At 42.3% G+C, this 18,180-nt stretch overlaps 1 protein-coding gene across 2 annotated transcripts in view; it reads left to right on the forward strand.

Annotated features, from left to right (window-relative positions):
• LOC140398536 (inactive phospholipase C-like protein 2) overlaps window positions 1–18,180 on the forward strand; it is a 265,583-nt gene that overhangs the window by 196,974 nt on the left and 50,429 nt on the right. For both annotated transcript variants that reach the window (XM_072487317.1, XM_072487318.1), the window contains exon 4: window positions 3,598–3,673. In XM_072487317.1, coding sequence (XP_072343418.1) covers window positions 3,598–3,673 — 76 coding nt within the window. The remainder of the gene's footprint in view (window positions 1–3,597; window positions 3,674–18,180) is intronic.

The raw sequence follows: 18,180 nt of genomic DNA on the forward strand, positions 1-18,180 counted from the left end.
TTAAGGTACCCCCCGGTGCAGGATCCCCCCTCGCCCCCCCGCAGGCCGCCCGCCCCAGCGTTCACGCACCGTTCCCGACGGCAGCGACCAGGTGTGGACGGCGCCGGGGGGAACCCGCCGTTTTGGCCTAGCCGCTCGGCCCATCCAGGCCTGAGAATAGCGGGGGTGCCGGAGAATCGCCATTTTGGGTGTCTCCGGCGATTCTCCGGCCTGCGGCCCGTGTAACTCGACCGGGCCGTTCCCGCCGCTTGGGAGAATCGCGGGAGGGCGTCGGAGCGGCGGCCCGGGAAATTTTGGCAGCCCAGGCGATTCTCCCAACCGGCGCGGGAGTGGAGAATCTCGCCCAATATTCTTGTATTATCACCATTTCTATCAATCCACGTCCTAGAACTCTGAGAAATGCCCTTGCCCCATACTAATCATCCCATGCAGTATAACTCTGAGCTAAATCCAGCAAGTAGTTACCACTCGAGACTTGGGTTTTGGGAGCCTTCTTCTGTTCAGCATAGTTTGTCTCTGAGGGTTTCAAATCAGCAGCCTTTAGTCTAGAATTCTGCTTTCTCCTCTTTTCAGCCGAGCATGGCTGTGGTCGTAACTGTTTTTCAGCTACTTCTCTTCTTTTCTCCTTTCCACCTCTCCTGTCAATACAGAGCTACTGACCACTAATATGCCATATTTCCCATTTAACCTCTTCCTATTTGAACAATTTGCTTTCGAAACCAGGCCTTTAGCACACGCGTGTGAATTGTATTCTCATGTCTCCACTTTGAACTCCGCTCTTCTGCAATTTTAACACCTAAAATTCTATACTTCTATTGTTCTCTATTTCACGCAAGTAAAATATTGACCTTGTTCCTGAGCTAATTTGCATATCCAAACCCATCCAGGCAACTGCACTCATCAATTCCTCTTCCATCCCATGATTTAAACTTTATTTTATCCTAGCTTCTTCAATCTTTCTTGTACCATTCTTAAATCTTTACCTTATTCAAGCCCTTGACAGCTGATAGTTTGTCTTGACCGTATACGCTTAGTTTAAAAAAAAACTATTTTGGGTAGCCAGTTGATAAAAGGGTGAGCTGATAACATTGCAGTGAGGCAACAGCACAAGAAACTGTGCATCTCTTAAAAAAAAATCAGAAGTGAGTGTACATTAAAGTCAGTGAATTCAACATCCCAATAAGCCAAATAAAGTGGGAAGGGGAGATTGGACTGAGAGAGTAAGGATGAGGCAAAGGAAAAGTTTCAAATAAGATACATTTTACATTTAAAAATTTTCAGTAATTAAAACCTGATGGACTGAACTTCCACACACACATGTAACAGTTCATTTTCAATGGCAGAGAGGCAAATTGGCAGTCGTTAACACTTCATCACATCGTTAATGGGCACATCGACTTGAAATGGTGACTAAACTGCCTGTAGCAAGTTTGTTTGTATCTGCCACAGGAAAATGTGAGCTTTATGCCATTCAATTAATTTCAAAACCAAGGCAAGCAACGAGATGCTATTTTGGTGAAGCTAATGATGGTTCGACATAATTCGAATTTTTGAGTTTAACCTGCCCCTCATTTGAGGTGGCTGCATTATTTGAACATACTGTTCTCACTGATGTTCTATTTAGACATCAATATCTAAGCCAATAAATTGTTTCAGAAGTATGCAAACACTGATGCACCATGCATTTCTGCTGACACTTAATTTTTAACATGGACTGCCTCATTAAGATCTCAGTCTAATTGTTGTACCGAGGAGCATTCTGAAAATGCAGCTTCCAGATTGATAGATGTTTGAATATTCCAGGTCCGAAGAAACCAGCATACAAGGACATGATTTTATTAGTACGTTTGAAGTTTTTGATGTACAATGAATTGACATTTTAAAGTATTTATTTTACAGGAGTTTAATTTGACACTGTCAGCTTTTCTTGACTGTTTTATTTGGTACATAAAATAATATAATTACTTTTTTGCTGTTTTATGTACCAGTTCCCAGCCTGCTGCAGCATGCTCTGTAGCCCGTAATAATTATTGACACTAAAGTACTGTATATGAATCTTGATGGAGCATAAAACCTCATGCTGGGCAAAACTTGTTAATTATGTTTAACTGTATACAGGTTGCGGGCATTACCTGGGGATTCACGTCCCTATAAATAAACGCAGAATGATACCATTGGTTAGGAGCTGTACATTAGTAATGTGTTTCTCTGCAAATAAATACCAATGGAAGTATTTTTATAATAGTATTTCAGCCAACTAATTTCTCAAAAGCTGTGCATGGGGTCTTTGACTCGAGAATAGGTTGGACCTGATGTGCTCAATAATAATAATATAATCGCTTATTGTCACAAGTAGGCTTCAATGAAGTTACTGTGAAAAGCGCCTAGTCGCCACATTCCGGCGCCTGTTTGGGGAGGCTGGTACGGGAATAGTGATTTGTGAATCTAGAGGTCTTCACAAACAATCCAGACTGTTTGATTTCCAAGACTATTTGAAAGTACTTTACAGTATTTCGTAATGTTACATTAATACAAGATTAAAACTGCTATGGCCATTTCCACAATAATGTTTCAGAATTGAGCAATTTTTCTCTGTCTAAATGAGTGAGTTAAAAGATCTTTAATTTTATGGAATTGTCAGCTGGTTAATCCGAGAACATTAAGTGGATTTGTGATTTTGTAATTTTCAGTACAATATGCATGCTACAATAATGTGTGCTAATGCAAAAGTAACAATCAGGGACTTTATATTGGCTCTCAGCATTGTGTAAAATGTCAATATTGTTAACTCTATCAGAGAGAAGGTGACAACCTGCTAATGTTCAGAATGCACAATTTATCCTGATGTTTCGGGTTCAGGAAATCTATAAAATGTTTTTCCTTTGAGGGGTCAACTGGTTATAATGGGGAACAGTTGAATTGGTTCATAGGAACACAGGAATTCGGAGCAGAAATAGGCAATTCAGCCCTTCGAGCCTGCTGCCCATTCAATCAGATCATGGCTGATCTCTTCCTGGTCTCAAATCCACCTCCCTGCCTGTTGCCCTTATCCCCTTAACTCGATTTTTAAAATCAAAAATATATCTATCTCTTCCTTGAAAAATCTCGAACAAGATGGTCCCAGGTTCAATTCACTGTCTATGCTAAGTTAACTTAGTACAAACAGAAGCTGCAAAATTGACTTCAGTACCTTTGGCGTAGGGAGAAAAGAAATCTTTGCTTTAGTAACGACCAAAGACTGTTTTGTGACTATCACTGGCTGTTCAGTAATTTATGCTGGAAGTATATATGCGGTTATGGGATAACTCTTTCTCTTCCCCCCCGCCCCCCGCCCCCTCATCCCGAATGAGGCCCACATGTGTAAGATGGGCAATAAAGGGTATTTAAGGGTGATTTCAGCCCGGAGGGATAAGAAGATTTAAAACTGTCGGAAACAGGAGTGAAATCGGAGCAGCTGTGATCTCATTGAAAGATCGAGTAGAGTTTTGGGGCCGAGTGGACTGTTCCTGTTCCTAATTCGTATGTATGTCCTTATGCAACTTTTGAGAGACCTGATCAGCGGTGCGCTTTTTCATTCTCTCTCTTGTTGTTTTCCAGATGATTCAGACCAGCAAAATGCTGATTGAATCTGCCGATGCTGTCTATGTGAAGATCATACAAGCTCAGAAGGCTGGTGAGTGTCACTATCTCCACTGCAAGCTGAAACTACATGCTGAATGCTCATTTAACGTGGCAAATCTGGAGAGGGCTGGAGTAAGCTGGTGCACACATAGTTAAAAACGAATGGGTTTATTTCCTGCTGTTCCTCGAAACATGTTGTCTTAGGTGGGGGCCGGTGAAAGAGGTGGCACGCTGCTCAAGATTGAGAATCTAAAGGGGGATAACACGCACTCCTGGTGCTACCTTCCAGAAGCTGGTTCTTAGAGTGCCCTGTCATAGCATGAGGAAGAAATCTAACTTCATGTGGGTGGGTGTACTTGATGTGTTTGACCAGGTCTGACTGGATCTCTGGGATTGGGCATGTTATGTAACGACATAATGACCGGAACTGTGGGGACTCCTCAAATTGGAATCTTGCCAAAACCTGAAACTGAACTGTTTAAATCGATTCCCCAAATCGTTCTGCTGTACTATTTGAAAAGGAAGTTTGCAATGAATGGGGATGGTGGTCCTCTTGCTGAAAGTACCATAGAGAAAGACTATTGTGCGTTTTTAACAAACAAAACACCAGCTAAAAGTGATTATTTTGTTAAAAAGAACTAATTTTCTGCAATCAATTATTTGTTTTGTTGCTCAATTTACAGAACAATTCTCAGTGGTGGGTTTCGTTTTGCTAAGCTGAAGCACATTCCTTTCCCTTCTATATCGAAAGAAACACTGTGTTCAGATATTGAATGTCACTAACATCATTAGGAGCCGCTTTGCAGGATTTATTCAGTCCTACACTGTGAGGGGAGCTCAAATATCATTTGTAGACAGTCGATAGACCAGGTGTTAAGAGACCTTCTTGTCGTTTTAGCTGCTCGGCTCCCTCACATTATTATGCAGTAAATGGTTCGAGGCAGCTTCGCCGTACATTTTTATTGATATGCATACATTGAAAACAACAATCAACTGAAGGAGAGATGTTAAATCCTGATCATTTGGTTTGCAATGGTTCCTTGTTACAGTGCGTTAAGTTACATTTCGCTGCATGCAATATGACATTACAAACATTTCAGAAACAACTGTTACCGTGCAGTAGATATGGAAAAGCCTAAACTCTTGGAAGTTTTAAAAAAAGATTGTATACCCCGCACCCTAATTTTTTTTTCACTCCTCTCCTCAAAATGTCGAATTGTATCTGTGCAGTTCCTTGCGAACATGGCCAATGATCGCGGTCAAACTATTCGATCATTGCCCCTGATCTAAAGCAGCTTGCCAATTCACTCCTTTGAGGGGGCTAACTTACACAGCACTTGATTTTTATTTGGAGCCCCGATGGCATGATTCCTTTATTTCAAAGTGAACGTGCGAGAAACCCGAAGCTCGAGGATTTTTCCAGCTAGGCTGGCTGTAGCACTGAATTTGGCCCGCGATTATGATTCAGTTTGGAGAACATCATCTGATCCAACTGTAGTGTTCAGCCAGTTTGGATAGTTGCTCGTCAGGAGTACTTTGGTGTCAGAAACTTTGGATTCAGCGTAAGAAAATTTGGTCAAGGTGCCAGAAACCAAGCATTAAAGTTGAAAGAAGGCCTCGTTCTACAGTGCTGTGGTGGCGCCTCAATGATAAGCAGCTGAATGCTGAACAGATTCTGTATAGTAACACTACGTGATCAGGTCCCACACAATTATATTTTGCTGCAGAGCACAGAGGGACAGACCATAAAAAATAAAATGTCGCCAATAAATCCAATGGGAAGTTTAGAAGAAACATCTTTATCCAGAGAGTGTGGAATTCACTACCGCAGGGAGTAGTTGAGGTAAATGGCACTGATGCATTTAAAGGGAAGCCAGATAAGTGCATAGGGGAGAAAGGATGTGCTCAGTTGGTTGGGAGAAGAGGGTCGGGGGAAACCTGTGTGCAGCATAAGATGCTGGTATAGACTAGTTGGGCCAAATCTGTGCGATACATTCTATGGGCATGAGCTTGCATCCACTGCGAACGCGAATGGCCGGCGCAAATTCTCGGCAGAATCGGAAAAAGAGATTCTCACCGGTGAGATCTCGTTTTCCGATTTTCCCCACCCCTTTGTCAGTGATTGTAATGAAGTCGGCAATCTAATTTCAATACATGGTAATAAATTTGAATATGATTAGCGGACCCCGCTATATCGCTCCCCCCCCCCCCCACAATTAAAATTCCCATCGGCAAGGTTTACAATGGCTTTTTAAAAATGTGAAGCAGTCAAAGGGAACCCGCCAGGGGCTAGCAGTTAAGCATCGCCCCCCGCGGGGAGAAGGACATGGTCAGGCAGTGCCCACCTGACACCCTGCACTGCCAGGGGATAGTACCCGGGGTGGGATAACCCTCTGGGGAGCGCCATTGTGGGAGGGTGGAGGTCCCCTTAGTAAGTATGCGGGGGTTGGTTTTCTTTTACTATCGGCAATAGGATCCTCCGCTGTTGCCTACCATGGCGGATCTTGAAACCCGCTGGAGGCTGGCGGCAAATTAATTTGCATCCTGCTAATGGGGTGCAGATGAAGGCCCGGTGACCCCCAGCCAATTCACCGCGGCGCTTCTGGGGACGCCCACCAGGAACATGATCTTTAAATATTGATCAGATCCATTCCTGACTCGGTTGACAGGTGAAAATCCGGCCCTTCATGTGTGTATGTATACAACCAGCACCTTCCACCTTTTGCCTTTGACCCCATCCATACAGTCAGGACGATTGCTGGTGGCAGTAATGGCAATAAAAAGATCGAATGTCTGAAGCTGAAACCTGCATCTTCAATCTTTGTTGTATTTGGGTCCGCGTAGACCAGGCACAGCAATTAATTTCAATCATGATAAATTGATCCCTGGAAAAGATTTTGGATGCCTGCCACTTTCTGATGTTCTCGATGCCAGAATGATATTGCACCTTTAGACTACATTAACAAGCTACTGCTCTGGATCTCTTCGCAATTAAAATGATCCTTTGAAGCAGAGCAAATTGACAAAATATTAAACACGCTTAAAGTGAGAACTATATCAGTCCAAAATCAGCTGAACCTTCTCTCCCGTGCACCAACTTCTGTCTTCTGACATGCAATATTATAACGTGGATTCTGTGAGCCGTGTGGAAGGAAGCTGGTGTGTTTTTTCTCCCCAGCGTTGAAACATCATTGATCTAAAGCCAATTCTCTTGAAGTAAGCAGACAAACAAAACATTAACAGACTTCCTACGTTGTCAAACAAAGGGATAATATCTTGTAGCTGCCAAATTTCCCCAGCAAAATATCCTGCCTGCTTTTGACAGTTATCAGAAGTTACTTTTTAGCCTGGCACAATGACTTATTGCCATTTTAAACATGCTGCCGACAGGCAAATGTTACCATTCCGATAGTTTGTGGACCTGTATCCGACCTGCTGCATGTAGAATGGGTGTGACTGTTAGTTGTATGAATTAGGGTTAAGGATGTACACTTGACCACACTGTTTATCATTTACTCAAAAGATTACATACACTTATTCACACTGGGGTTGGGTAGTAAAAGTAAAGTCGCCATAGTCCCAGATGATCATAGACTGCTTTCCCCTTTGAGGGGGGAGAGCTGACTGGTGATGGTTTGACCTGAGGATCACCATACCTCAGGCAAAGGTCAGGTTTAAGAAGGTAGAGCCTTCATGAAACCCTCAGCCGATATTGTAATTGAACCCGAGTTGTTGGCCTCACTCTGCATCACCAACTAGCTGTCTAGTCAACTGTGCTCAAACGGCCCCTGATAGTAGGCGTTTGCTAATTGCTCGCCTCCTTTGTCAACTGGCTGTGAGAAGTTTAGCAGTGTATTTTTATATGTTGGCCTTCATTGAAGTAGGGATGCCTTCTCGCAGTTATACTGGGCCTTGGTGATACCACACCTGGAGTGTTGTGTGCAGTTTTAGTCTCCTTATTTGAGGAAGGATGTTCTTGCTCTAGAAGGAATGCAGCGAAGGTTTTTACCAGACTGATTCCTGGGATGGCAGGATGGGCATATGAGGAGAAATTGAGTCAGTTAGGATTGTATTCACTGGAGTTCAGAAGAATTAGTGGCGGGATTTCATAGAAACCTATAAAATTCTAACATAACTAGACTGGGTAGAGGCAAGAAGGATGTTCCTAATGGTGGGTGGGGGGTGGGGGGGAAACAATCAATTTTGAACAAATAGAAAACTAAAGTTTGAAATTTCTATTGTTGTCGCAGGCTCCTTATTTAACACTTCATCATCATTTCGGCATTATTTATATCAATATATCTCCTTTGACATCAAATTGAATGTTTTCCCTATTGCTGACATGGTCTCTAATCAATTAATGTTCCTTCCTTTGGGACAAACAGTTCACCAATGCTGAAACAATTCTTGCGTCCTAAGCTTGGATTGAATACAGTTCCCATATAAGAGGACATTTATCAAGCACTTCAGGGCAGGAGACAAGATGCTTATCACTTGATAAATTGTCGTGTTCTCTCCTGCAGTCTCTAACCCACATCTTTTGTTATTCTTCTTGGCTTTGTTTACTTTATTGATGCCGCATTGATCAGTGAATCGTTGATCTGTCTTCTCGAAGCTCCATTTTGCATGCCCTTCCGCCTCCCGAGTACCTTTCTCACTGTGATGAAAAAAGACTGATTGCTTATGTTCTGATTCTTTGTCAGGGCTTCTAAACTGTGGAATTCTTCCTCTTCCCTTTTGGCGACAATTCTGAGTTTTAAAACCCAGGTTTAATGTTGTCCAATTGCTATGTCTGATTTTTCTTATCTTCACATTGAATTGTTTTCGACCTTAGTAGCTCCATAGATCATCGAATGCCTACAGTGCAGAAGGAGGCCATTTGGCCCCTCGTTCCTTCACCAGCCTTCCGAAAGAGCACCCTACCCAGGCCCATGCTCCTGCCCTATCCCCATAACATCACCTAATGTTTTGGACATTTAAGGGGCAATTTACATGACCAATCCACCTAACCTGCAATCTTTGGATGAGTATATGTTTCATCTACCTTGTCAAACTCCCTGAGAAACTATTAATTTTCAATAAGATCACCTTGGAATGTTATAAGCTCCAATGAGTGTTGACCTTTCCTCATAAGCTAACCCCTTCATTGCATCAATCAATCCAGTGAGCCTTCTCTGAACTGTCCCCAGTGCAAATATATCCTTCCTTAAGGAAGGAGCCCAAGGGTGAGAATTTTCGGTCTAGCAGGACTGGAAATTCCCGTTTAAAGTCAATGGGCCGAGTGGTTAGTGCTGCTGCCTCATGGCGCCGAGGTCCCAGGTTCGATCCCGGCTCTGGGTCACTGTCCGTGTGGAGTTTGCACATTCTCCCCGTGTTTGCGTGGGTTTCGCGCCCACAACCCAAAGATGTGCAGGGTAGGTGGATTGAACACGCTAAATTGCCCTTTAATTGGAAAAATGAATTCCAAATTTAAAAAAATAAATAAAGTCAATGGGCCTTTTGGTGGTCCATCAAATTTTGTTACCCACCTGCGATGATTCCTGTGTCAGGTGGGAGAGGGAAATCCTATCCCGTAACTATACATAGCACTGCAGGTAAGATCTCACCAATACCCTGTACAGCTGTAGCAAGAATTCCCTACTTTTATACACCATCCACCTTCCAATAAAGGCCAGTATTCCATTTGCCTCCTTAATTACTTGTACCTGAATGCTAGCCTTTTGTGCAGTGGCCCTTTGCCGAATAGTCCCCGTTTGGTTTGGTGGTTCTTTATTCAGTGGCAACCTGTGCCCAGCTGTAAATGAAAAGTAAACCAGGCTGGCTTTCTTCCCTTTGATATTTGACCTGCCACGTGACATTGAAGACTCATTTTGTAGGTTATTGTGTCACCAGGCCAACATCCTACACGGATGTAGCATAGAGTGTTATAACATTGTGCCATTCAGGTAAAGTGAAGTTTTCCACATTTTTATTGCTCATGGTGCTCCATGGAACCATTCAATGACCCTTCAGTAAATGTTCTTGAACTGGATTTGCCACTAGAGCAGAGATGTATGTAAAAAGAAACATATAGTTTTAATTTGATTGTAATTTTGCAGAGAGACACCAACACATGATACATAATAATTTCAGGAATGAAAATAAATCGCTTTCGTCTGCGAATTCGAAGGATGAGGCCTGTAAAGATCGTAATGCATGACATCTTCTCCACAGTCACTGTCTGATGGTTACCTTAACCTTGACCTCAAACAATTCCCCTTTCCCAATTTCACATTTTGCCTCTTGCATCCATGTGGCGGAATTCCCCCGCGCCTCTCCTGGCAGGTTCGGTTCTGGGCGTGGGGGTAGAGTATGGCTGGAGGCCCAGAAATCAGTTTTGTGCCAGCGTGGATTTCCCAACAGATCTTCCGCTCTTGCCCTGTGGGTCGGAATACCCGCTAGAGGCCGGTGTAAAACTAATTTGTATCCCGCTCATGGCATGCAAATGAAGACCTGACCAAATCATCCTCCCATGCCAGATTCTCTGTGGCACCAGCTGTCAAGCAAGCCGGTGCGAAACACGACTGGAACATTGAGGTGTGCAGATGTTGGGATTCACCTGGACAATGCCCGGGGCTGCCCCCAGAGTTTACGTGGAGGCTACCGGCAACCTAGGACCCAGAACACCGCAGTAATGAGTGTGGGGTGGGGTGGGAGTGTGAGGTGGGGTGCGGGGGTGGGGGGGGGGGGGGGGGGGGGGAGGGGGCAGGGAGAACATCTGCAAGTGGACCTTCCAGATTCAGTGTCCTGGAGGGGGTCTTACAGCCTCAATATTCCTGGAGATCCATCGTCATTCTCTGGTGGTCTATCTTCTTCCGCGTGGGTAATGTTGGGCAACATTTCAATATTGCACCTGGATACAATGGACGCCATCAGGCCTGTTCCACCACAGGATACGGTGTAAAACTCACAGTTGCATAATTAATGAGGTCTGAGAATATGGGGCGTCTTCCGCTGATGCCCGTATTGGAAAACCCTTCATATTCCTGTGCTGCCATGGGACTTAGTCCTAGAATGGGAAAATTCAACCCACCGACATTTTAAAATCCATTTTACAGGATGTGGGTGTCACTGGCTACGCCTGCATTAATTGCCCATCCCGAGTTTCCCTCTGTACAGCTCCTTGAGTGCCCTAGCAATCGTGTACCCTTTGCCTATGAACCTGGCAGTGAATATTGGCAAGCTACAAGGACATAGTTTGCACCGATTCATTTGTATCAGCTGCAGACTCGGGGGCCCTGTACAGTCACCCGAGCAGAAATCTTTATTTTATCATACTGGACAGAATTTGAACCATACAGGCCTGTTAAGCGGTGAAATCACAATGTTACTTCATTCCACATCTCAAACTCAGAAAACCAGTTACTTTGATACAGTCCGGCTCTGAAATTAAGTGCATGTTTTGTGTTTCGTTTGATCACCTTGATTCCCGTGGAGGTATTGAGGCTGCTGTTGGCAGTAATACTGCAAGAGTTTGTATCCTCAAAAATACGGCGTGCCCTCAGAATTTCCAGGAAGGTTCCCAGCCAACGAACTCCATTCCAAGTTCAATTAACATGCACAGCAAGACCCCACAAATAATAAAAACTCTCTCGGTAATCGGTTTCTCATAGTTTTTAGTTGAAGATGGAATGCTGGACAGTACCTTTAGGACAAATCCCTGCCCTCCTTCAAATAGCGGCCTCGGATGTTTTAGGGGCAACTGAAAGGGGCCTCGTATGGTTCACCCAGGAATTCCGGGATCCTTCAGTGCTACACTGAGGTGAGAGCCTCGATTATGTGCTCGAGTCTTGGAATGGCATTTGAACCCATGACCTTCTGAGTCGGGTGAAGTGCTACCAGCTGAATGAAACTGATACAAGGTGTAAGGTAAATGAAAATGTGCATGCCTTCGGAGCAGATCAAACTCGCCTAAATAGAGGTTTCAGAGGTGCCCAGGAGGCAACGGTACCATAGGAGACACACAAATGCTGACTTTAGCAATGCAGGTTTCCATCATTTCTAACCAGGTGAGCACTGGCCAATTTATACGTGGCCAGTGATATTGTTTCTCCAGCTGTTAATAGAACCATTCATACTGAATCATAGAGCACAAAGAAGTCCCTCCAACCCATCATGTCTATGCTGGCTCATTGAAAGAGCTATCAAATTAGCCTCTCTCCCCTGTACTTTGCCCAGAACTCTGCTTGTAGCTCCGAGGGGAGGGGAGCAAAAATTCATCATAAATTGCAACTTCCAAACATTAGATAAACGGACAACCGTTTGTTACTCAAGGGGTGCTATGGTTTCAATCTTGTCACATAAATATGGCAGATTGTACAGCACTGGGAGACCAGGTTATTACAAAACCACTTCTGTTGGAAAACAGTTCTTTGTTCAATGTAAACCTTATTGATAACATTCTCCAAAAGGTGACCAGTAATGGTGCTTTAACATCCTAAAATAAAATGGAACAGAAAAGATTCTCCAGTAGCCCAGCATCTGGCACCTAGTTGTGCCATCCTCAACTTCCTAGGTTCAATCTCTACACTGCACTGAGTGTCTTGGCAGTAGGCGAGTCAGTCACACACTGCCTCAGCACCTCTTTTAGGAAATAGAGAATTGGACAAGCTTCCTGCTCTTGATCATTATTCAACAACCTGGCAAGCTTTGGGTGAACTCTCTGATGGCTGGGACACCCTCAGACTTCCAATTTCAAGCTAGCAATCATGCTGGCAGGACTCGAACTTGAAATTTGGAATAGATACCACTGTGACCAGGAGGCGAATAGAGAAAATGTGTGAAAATTTAACAAAATTGAAAATTATAGCTTATAAATATGTAACACGGCAAAACTAGGCCATTTGCATCAATCAAGAAACCAAATATTAATGTTTAATGAATGACGTACTATAGCTCTGTTGCAGAATATCTAAATATCTTGAAGCTGAAGCCTCTTGGCTAACTTCCACTGAATATTGAACAAATATACAGCTCTTAGATTTTCCTCCCTGAAGCATATTAATATCATAACAAAATTTATGTTTCAAATTGATTTTAAATTATAAAGTGCTTTTAAGGATAACTTCATGCTGCTGTCCTATTTTGCCCTGATAAGTTACAAAATCATATGTTAGCATTGTGAATATTTATTTCATCATAGATCATAGAATTTACAATGCAGAAGGAGGCCATTCGGCCCATCGTGTCTGCACCGGCCCTTGAAAAGGGCACCCTTCTTAAGCCCACACCTCCACCCCATTCCCATAACCCAGTAACCCCACCTCACCTTTTTGGACACTAAGGGGCAATTTAGCATGGCCAATCCACCTAACCTGCACATCTTTGGACTGTGGGAGGAAACCGGAGCACCCGGAGGAAACCCACACAGTCACGGGGAGAACGTGCAGACTCCACACAGACAGTGACCCAAACCGGGAATCGAACCTGGGACCCTGGAGCTGTGAAGCAACTGTACAGATCACTGTGCTACCGTGCCGGCCTATTGAATTGTTATTTTTTTCATTCACTTTGGGATGTGGGCATCGCTGGTTAGGCCAGCATTTATGATTCCATTACCAAGGCCCTTGTTTTTTCCATCTCTCTATCAGTCTGTCCCATTTTCTACTGTTGAGTAGCTCATGCATGCAATGAGAATTGCGTTGTAACCTTTCCTAGATGCAGCATTCCCAGATTGTAACCAGACTTCTTGCCGATAATGTTCCTTTCTGTTTCTGCCTGCACTTTTTCCTCCTTTTCTTGCGTATGTGCTGAAAGAACCTCGAAATGGGGGAGTTTACATGGGAATTATGCTAAATAATAAATACTGTCATCTTTGAATTTGTGCGCCGAAGGTAAACCACTCAGGCCCATAGTGCAGGCTATCACCAAGAGAGAAAATAGAGAGAGAGGCAAATGGGGGGAGCAGCCAAGTGATAGATTTCACTTTTCAGTACCTGCAGGTTCGAGCAGGAATTCCGTTGTTTTTCTTTCGATTATTTGAGTGTGGCAACTGATTGGTGCTCACTGCTTTATTGGTTAAACCTGAGTGTGGACTCCGAGCTAAAGTTAAACAGGCATCACAAAAAGACCCAGAAGTTGAGCTGTAAACATGAGTGCAGCCATTTTGACATTGTAGAGAGATTTTAAAGCACTATAAGCCTGTTGCAATGTTCAGAAATAGGTGTCATCTCTGCATTGTTCTGAGATTTATACAATGTGTAACAAACTGGATAATACAACACAAGGGCCAAGCTAGGTAGGGAGTTGTGTGGTAGTGTTTAGATGCTGGGAACAGATTCAGTTTGAACAGGAGATTGTATTGATTTCAATTCAGTGGGAACATACTGAGGTAGAAAAGCACGTACGACTGTCAAATGGAAGCAAAGTGTTCGGAATGGCACCAATCAGAGGTAGCGCTGTAAAGAGAACTTGTTAATGGAGTGATAATCAAGCAAATACACCCACTCAGGACTGAAAGAAATGCTGGAAAGGCTTCCACAGCTAAATGGAAGCAAGGTTAAAGTCTTGGATAGGCTTGCACGTTATAGGAAGAAAGAAAGGAAATCTGGCATGTATAAAGCGCCTTATACAACCTCCAGAGCAATTCAAAACACACAACTGCTGAAGGACTAATCACTGTTGCAATGTAACATACACAACAGCCAATTAAAGAACAGCAAGCTCTCACAAACGGCAATGTAATAATAGCCAGATAATCCATTTTAGTGTTGCTGAGGGATAAAGATTGGCCATGGAGAGAAGGCTTTTTCAAACAAAAATGTTAGCATGAGAAAGGGAGCACCAGGGTCCTTGGGTGGATCTTCGCTAACAAAGGGCAATTGTGCTTTGTTCAGTGCACTTCATTTGTCCACAAGTGTCCATTTCCCAATGCAGCCTATACGTTGAAAACTGAGAGATTGGGGTGAGCTTGATGGCACCCATGAGGAGAGTGCCTATTGTAATCTATTGTAATCTATTAATGGAGAATTTTGTGTGCATGTATGTGAGAGAGAGAATTTCCACAGAGCTGCTCTCGCTTCACTATTGTTGCTTCACCCCCCTGTGAAGTTACAACAAAGGAGCAGCTCTGAGAATTCCAGCCCTCTTTGAAAATATATATCTTCCTTTTTCCCCCCCTTTGTGTGCATCTGTAGTGCTCTCAATTCATTTTGCTCTTTGCATCTCCCTCCTTGTCTTTTTTGTTTGAATCTTCCCATCTCTCTTCCTGCATGAATGCCTCTTCCTGCCTTTCTCTTCTAGGTTCACAGATTTTCTGCTGGAGTCACGTTTTCCTGTATAATTGCAGGAATTCCTGTAGATTTGGGAACAAATAAACTTAATAAAATATTTTCTAAAAAAAAAAAAAAATATGTTGTTGAGCGTCCTTTAAAACAATTGTTAGACCTGTACCAAAGTAAAATGAATAACGTCAGTATTGAAAGTGAAGCTATTCCTTTCAAGATCCCCTTCCCATATTGGATTTTTGTAGAGTCATTATTTACCTCTACAATGGCGGAGATTTGTTTTGTAGGTTAATCTCTACTTCAGGAATTAATTGGGGGTTATTTGAATTGAATCACCTGAAATCGATCAAAAATACCATTTTATTTATTAGTTTCACCAGGCAGTAACTGGAGACCTGCTTAATGCTGCAAATTTCTTGGCGTTCTCCGCCACTTATGCTAAACACATAACAATCTGTCTTTTTTTCTTCTTTTTCTATTACTACTTAACAGACAGGCTGCAAAATCTGCTGCGATTTATTTTGTCATTATAGCTTCTGTGAAAGGAAAAGCCTATTGAGATTTGCCAGGGTTTAATGGTGTGACCTTCAGTGCATCGTATCTGAAAGTGATAGAACTGTGCCTGTCCTCACTGAGACGGATAACAGCAACAGATTGCCAGCATTATTCTCCTCTTCTGAGGGAGGTTCTGAGGGCAGCAGTCTAATAAATTTGGAAAATGGAGCCGAAAGATTCTTCACTGTTCTCATCGTTCTACCAGGAAGTTATTGCGTATTGACGTCCCAAAGTGGGGGCAAACTTTTTATTATTGAGTAGACCTCTCTCAGCAATCAAAGCTAATACAAAAACCCAATAAAAAACATTTATTTAAAAAAAATCAAAGCTAATATAAGAAAAGAAATAATAAACTTGTACTTGTATAGCACCTTTCATGACCACTGTATGTCTCCAAGCCAATTAAATTTATACAGTTGGGGTTTTTTTGTGTCTAGTTCAATAACTACCAAAGCTTACTGCCTATGTTCAAACTCGTTGTTTGAGATGGTGGAAGGAAAACACTATTAATGAAATTATATGAATCACTGCCTTGCGAAGAGGAGAAAGAACAAAGTCAATTTAAAACGGTGTTTTTTTTTTTTGGAAGTGAGTTGCTCTAGTAATGCAAGGAATATGGCAGTCATTATTTGCACAATGCTCCCTTGAAACCAGCATTGATATTAGATCATTTGTATTGATACAGATTCTGATCAAATACCCAATCTGTCTGTATCCTTGTTTGCCTAATGAAAACACTTTATCATCCTAGTTCCTTTATAGGAAACCTCTGTGAAAGTACTCTGGTGTTTCCTTCCTGGCACATCAGTCAAGGTTGTTGATAATGTTAGGAAAACAAAGGTAGTTTTAAGGGATTTATATTTGTAGTGGTAAACATTGGAAATAAGTTATAGTTTTAAGTGTGTTTAATTTGATGTTTCTGCGCCTGGAAGGGTAAAACCTATAGTTAGATTCATGCTGGACAAAGGTGTTTGTATGTGTGCGAGGTGGTTTCCATTCCAACTGTTTTTCTATTGTGCTGAGAGAGGGTTGCAGCGTGGAGAGTGAATAGGCTGGCAGAAGTAGCAGTGGCTGCTTAGCAACTGGGGCCTATTAAGATAGAAAGGTTTTTTTTTGTTCCTAGTTTAGCTGAATTTGTTGGCAGTTGTAGACAGGACACTGGGGAGTGAACATTTCTCAACTTTGCCAGGAGAAAGATTTGGCAGGTTAAGGGAGCTGCAAAGAGGCAGGCTTCCTAAAGAACCAGATACAGTACAGATAACCAGGGAATTAGGACATAACTAGAAGAGACCAAGGTATTGTTCAGGAGAATTAAAAGGGAAAAGTAAACAAAGTGTTCTGAGTTAAAGAGACTGTTGCAGTCATCGGATTTAAAGTGGGAAAGCAGACCTCAAAGGTAAACCTAAAGTTTGTGCCATCTTAATAGAGTCTGGGAATCGATGGTTAAAGCACGTGTGAACAGTTTGCACAACAGTCAAGACAAATAAATCCTATAGGGGATGTGGTAAAACCTGAATACTGGATTTATTGTTAAAAGTGGAGTGGAAACTCTGTTTAAAAGAGTCATTTGGAAAATCTGGACTGGATTTTCGAATGTATCCTGCTGATGGAAAGCATTATTGTGAATGAAAACAATAAATGTGTTATTGGGAGTGAAGTTCAGAAATTCTCATGTGACAATTATAAGGGGGGATTCTGAGGAGAAATTCATGGACACGTAACATGGGTTCAAAGCAGAGTGTGTGTCTTTGATCAAAGCCAATCTGTGTGCTGAAAGGGACTTGTGTTAATGATACAATCGTAGCTTAAGATTTGCCTTCTAATCGGTGTTAACTTTAAAATCTGTGTATATTTATGACGTTAAAGGAGGTGGGTGTTAAGGAGAATTGAATCATACAGTTTTTTCATGTTTAATAAATGTTTCTTTCTCGTTAAAACTAATTGGCGGTCTTGTGATTTTGCTCCTCTGAATTTAAAAGAGAAACTGGTCTTTTGAGCCACGGTTCCATTCTGGGAACTTCCCATCCAATTATAACAGAAACTGGGATGGTAACAAATATAGATAATCAATGTGGTTGGAGTTTCAGATTTAATGTATTCATTTATTAGTTTACTATCAATAAGGCTTCACTGGTGGATAAGATAAATGGGCATTGAAGACCAGGAAAGTTCCACACTGGACACTTGGTCTGTGCCGTTAACTGATCCTGTGCAGGTCTGTGGTGTGGATGTCAACTTTGGGTTTTGACGTCACTTGTCAAGAGAAGGGAAAGGTAATTGTTGGGTTCCTGCTCCTAATCATGATTCAGTGACCCCTGCTGGAAGGTGTGGATAGTGACATTGAAAGACAACAGGGTCACATGCAGATCTCCTTTTTATACAATTGAATAACCTACTGATGTTTGCGGCCCAAGTTCAAATTAGTTGGTGGAGGAAATGGAAGGAAAACATTATTTATGAAATTATATCAATCACTAACCTGAGAAGGGGTGAAAGAACAAAGTTGATTTAAAAATAGATCTGATATCAGGAAAGTCAAAAGATACTTTTGTTCTATGTTAACGTTTATTTTATTGCTTTCTAATGTTACCAGTGGTATGATCATTCAAAGAAAAATATTTAATTTGTATAAACAATTTAGATCAGGGAATCAAAAATGCAATTTCTAAATGTGCAGACAACACCAAATTAGATGGGGTGGATAGCACAGAGCACTGTAACCACTTGCAAGAGGAGATTA

This window comes from Scyliorhinus torazame, chromosome 21 (assembly GCF_047496885.1).
Source record: "Scyliorhinus torazame isolate Kashiwa2021f chromosome 21, sScyTor2.1, whole genome shotgun sequence".
Taxonomy (NCBI): domain Eukaryota; kingdom Metazoa; phylum Chordata; class Chondrichthyes; order Carcharhiniformes; family Scyliorhinidae; genus Scyliorhinus; species Scyliorhinus torazame.